General features: G+C 58.7%; 1 protein-coding gene across 1 annotated transcript in view; it reads left to right on the top strand.

Annotated features, from left to right (window-relative positions):
- Positions 1-2,467, top strand: part of SEPT9 (septin 9) — a 65,835-nt gene extending 63,368 nt beyond the window's left edge. Inside the window, exons 9-10 of the mRNA XM_019472134.1 lie at positions 168-219; positions 1,107-2,467. Of these exons, the coding sequence (XP_019327679.1) occupies positions 168-219; positions 1,107-1,242 (188 nt within the window). The 3' untranslated portion in view covers positions 1,243-2,467. The remainder of the gene's footprint in view (positions 1-167; positions 220-1,106) is intronic.
- The last annotated feature ends 18 nt before the right edge of the window (positions 2,468-2,485 follow it).

Below are 2,485 nucleotides of genomic sequence, written 5' to 3'. Positions count from 1 at the left end.
CAGACCTCAGACCTCACCAGCCAGTTGGTAGCTGGAGCACCTGGGGGTAAGTCCCCATCTCAGCCCTCCACACGCTAGTGAAGCCCCATAGGGTCCTCCTTACCCCAAGTGGTTGCCACATTCATGCCGCGGGTGCATGCTGATGGGTTTCTCTCTCTTCCCACCAGTGGAGAACACGACACACTGTGAGTTCGCCTACCTGCGGGACCTCCTCATCAGGTGGGTAGGACTGTGCCCTGTCCCTGTAGCCTTCGGTCACCAGGTGGCATCCAAAGAAAGGGGAGAGCCCAGCCCAGCTTGAAGCAGCCGCTGCTTCGCTCTGCTCATCCCTCCCTCCCTCCCTCCCTCCCCTCTCAGCCTGCTGCAACGCTGCAGGCCCGCTGCAAGGGCTGACCCCACTCAGTGGGACATGGCTTCAGGGGGCTTTTCTCAGCCATGGTGCTGAGTTAAGGGAGGAGAGGAGCAGTGGATGGGTCAGGACAGACTCCAAGATTGCTGGCAGCGTGCCGTGTGGCTCCAGCTCTCTTGCAAGCAGCTGGGAAGCCTTTTGGCCTTAGTGATCCCTCACCAGCCCCAGGTCCTACCCCCTGTCCAAAGACATCACCCTCCTGTGTCCCAGGATCGTGCCACTGGGGGGTCTGGGCGATCGCCTGTCCCTCTTGAAAGAGGCGTCCCTGCTGCAGGGGAATGGGAGGCTGAGCCCCCTTGGCTTGCTGGAGGGGGCATTGGGCTCCTGCTAAATTTGGCTGCAAGGTAAACTCTGCACACGTGAGCTGTTGCTGGCAGATAGTTGTGTGGGGCTACAAAACCTGATCCCAGGGACTTGCAGGACCGGGGTCTTCCCGGATGGGTGTTACGCAGCCAGGGCTCCCGTGTACCCAAGCACAGGCTTGTGAAGGCTTCTGGTCTTGGCTGCCCATAATTGCCTTTGCTTCCCTCCTGTGCCCTAAAGATACTGTTAACCAGTAAAGGAGGAGGGGAAATTTGGGCTGGAGGGGGTGTTTGAAAGCAGAGGTTGGGGGGTGCAAGGGTTGGGGTGGCGGAGGCTGGGCTGGCCAAACCTGTGCCCAGCGAGGTGCGATTGCCCCCATCTCCCTTTCCCGCAGGACGCACATGCAGAACATAAAGGATATTACCAGCAACATCCACTTCGAAGCCTACAGGGTCAAGAGGCTGAACGAGGGCCAGAGCTCGCTCTCCAACGGCGTGACCGACAAAGAGCTGGTGGCTAACGAAATGTAACCGTCTCGCTCTGTAGCCAGGACCTTGCTCGCTCACGCTCGCTATTTCTCCCCTCTTCCCCCTTTATTTTTATATAAATCCTCTGCCACTGTCCCTCTTCCCACCCCGCAACCCCCTGCCAATGTTAACTGACCAAATAACCAGACGCCGTCTCTGTCGTGCAGAGCGGGGCGACCGCTCATCCCCCCTGCTTTGTGGCACGGGTTTTCTTCTCAGCCCCCGGTCCAGCATCCCTGGGCTGGGGACTGTCCCCCCGTGGAGGTCGGGCTCTCTCTGGCCCCCAGCGCTGGCCCGACAGCCGAGCTCGGGGGAGCAGATCCGTGGGGCCGGCGGGATTGGGGTGCCCCCAGGAGCCCTGCCTGCCCTTCCGTGCAGAGGCTCTTCTCCGTCCGTTGAAGGCAAGGGTTTCTCCAGGTGAATGTAGCCTTCGGCAGCAAGGTACGGTGGTATGAAGAGAGAAAGATGGTGCCATCCTTGTCTCCTGCCGCCTCCTCTGAGCCCTCTGCAGCCCTCCGGGACCCGCCAGCCCCCAACCCAATCCCTCTACCCTGCCTACATGCAATAAACTGGGAGTGTTTAGGTGTCACCTCGCCTGTCACCGACCCCCGGCCAGGCAGAGCGACCTGCTTTGGGAGAAGTGCCTTTTCAGACTGTTACCTTGCAATAGCGTGGGAGAGGGGAGGGAGGGCTTGCCTTGTCTGTATTTGCAGCCTGCAAAAGGCCTGCGACACTTTGTAGAGACTCCTTTTCCCTCTCCCTTGGACCATAGATGTGGCTGATGTCCTGGGAACACTTGCATATTTATTTTTCATTCAGTTGGGTGGGTTTTTTTCCACTGAAGGCTCGGAGTTTGTTTGTCCAAAGGGGGCTGAGAGTGGAACGTCTCTGCAAAGCGGTGGTGGGAGGCGGAGGGTTGTCCTGTCTGACCCTTGTGATTCTCGGGCTTTTCCCTACGTCAGAGGAGGCTGTTGGGTATTTTTTAATTATTTTTTTTATTTTTTGGATCCCCTGTGTGACGTGTGTACATGTAACATGCTCCTCTGTTTTGCTAGTCCTTGTGCAAGGGGACTGTGCATGTGCGGACCGAGCCCTGCAGCCGTGGGGAGGGCTGGGGTGGCGTTTGCGGGTGCTGCGTCCCATGGCCCCCCCTGCTCTGCCCCCCTGCGCCTCCTCTTTCAATGAGTCTCCAGTAAATAACACCCTGCAAGGGGGTCGGTTAAATAACGCCGTGACACAGGAGACG

This window comes from Aptenodytes forsteri, unplaced genomic scaffold (assembly GCF_000699145.1).
Source record: "Aptenodytes forsteri isolate BGI_AS27 unplaced genomic scaffold, ASM69914v1 Scaffold243, whole genome shotgun sequence".
Taxonomy (NCBI): domain Eukaryota; kingdom Metazoa; phylum Chordata; class Aves; order Sphenisciformes; family Spheniscidae; genus Aptenodytes; species Aptenodytes forsteri.
The sequence above is the reverse complement of the archived record's forward strand: the minus strand, read 5'-3'. Positions and strand labels throughout refer to the sequence as shown.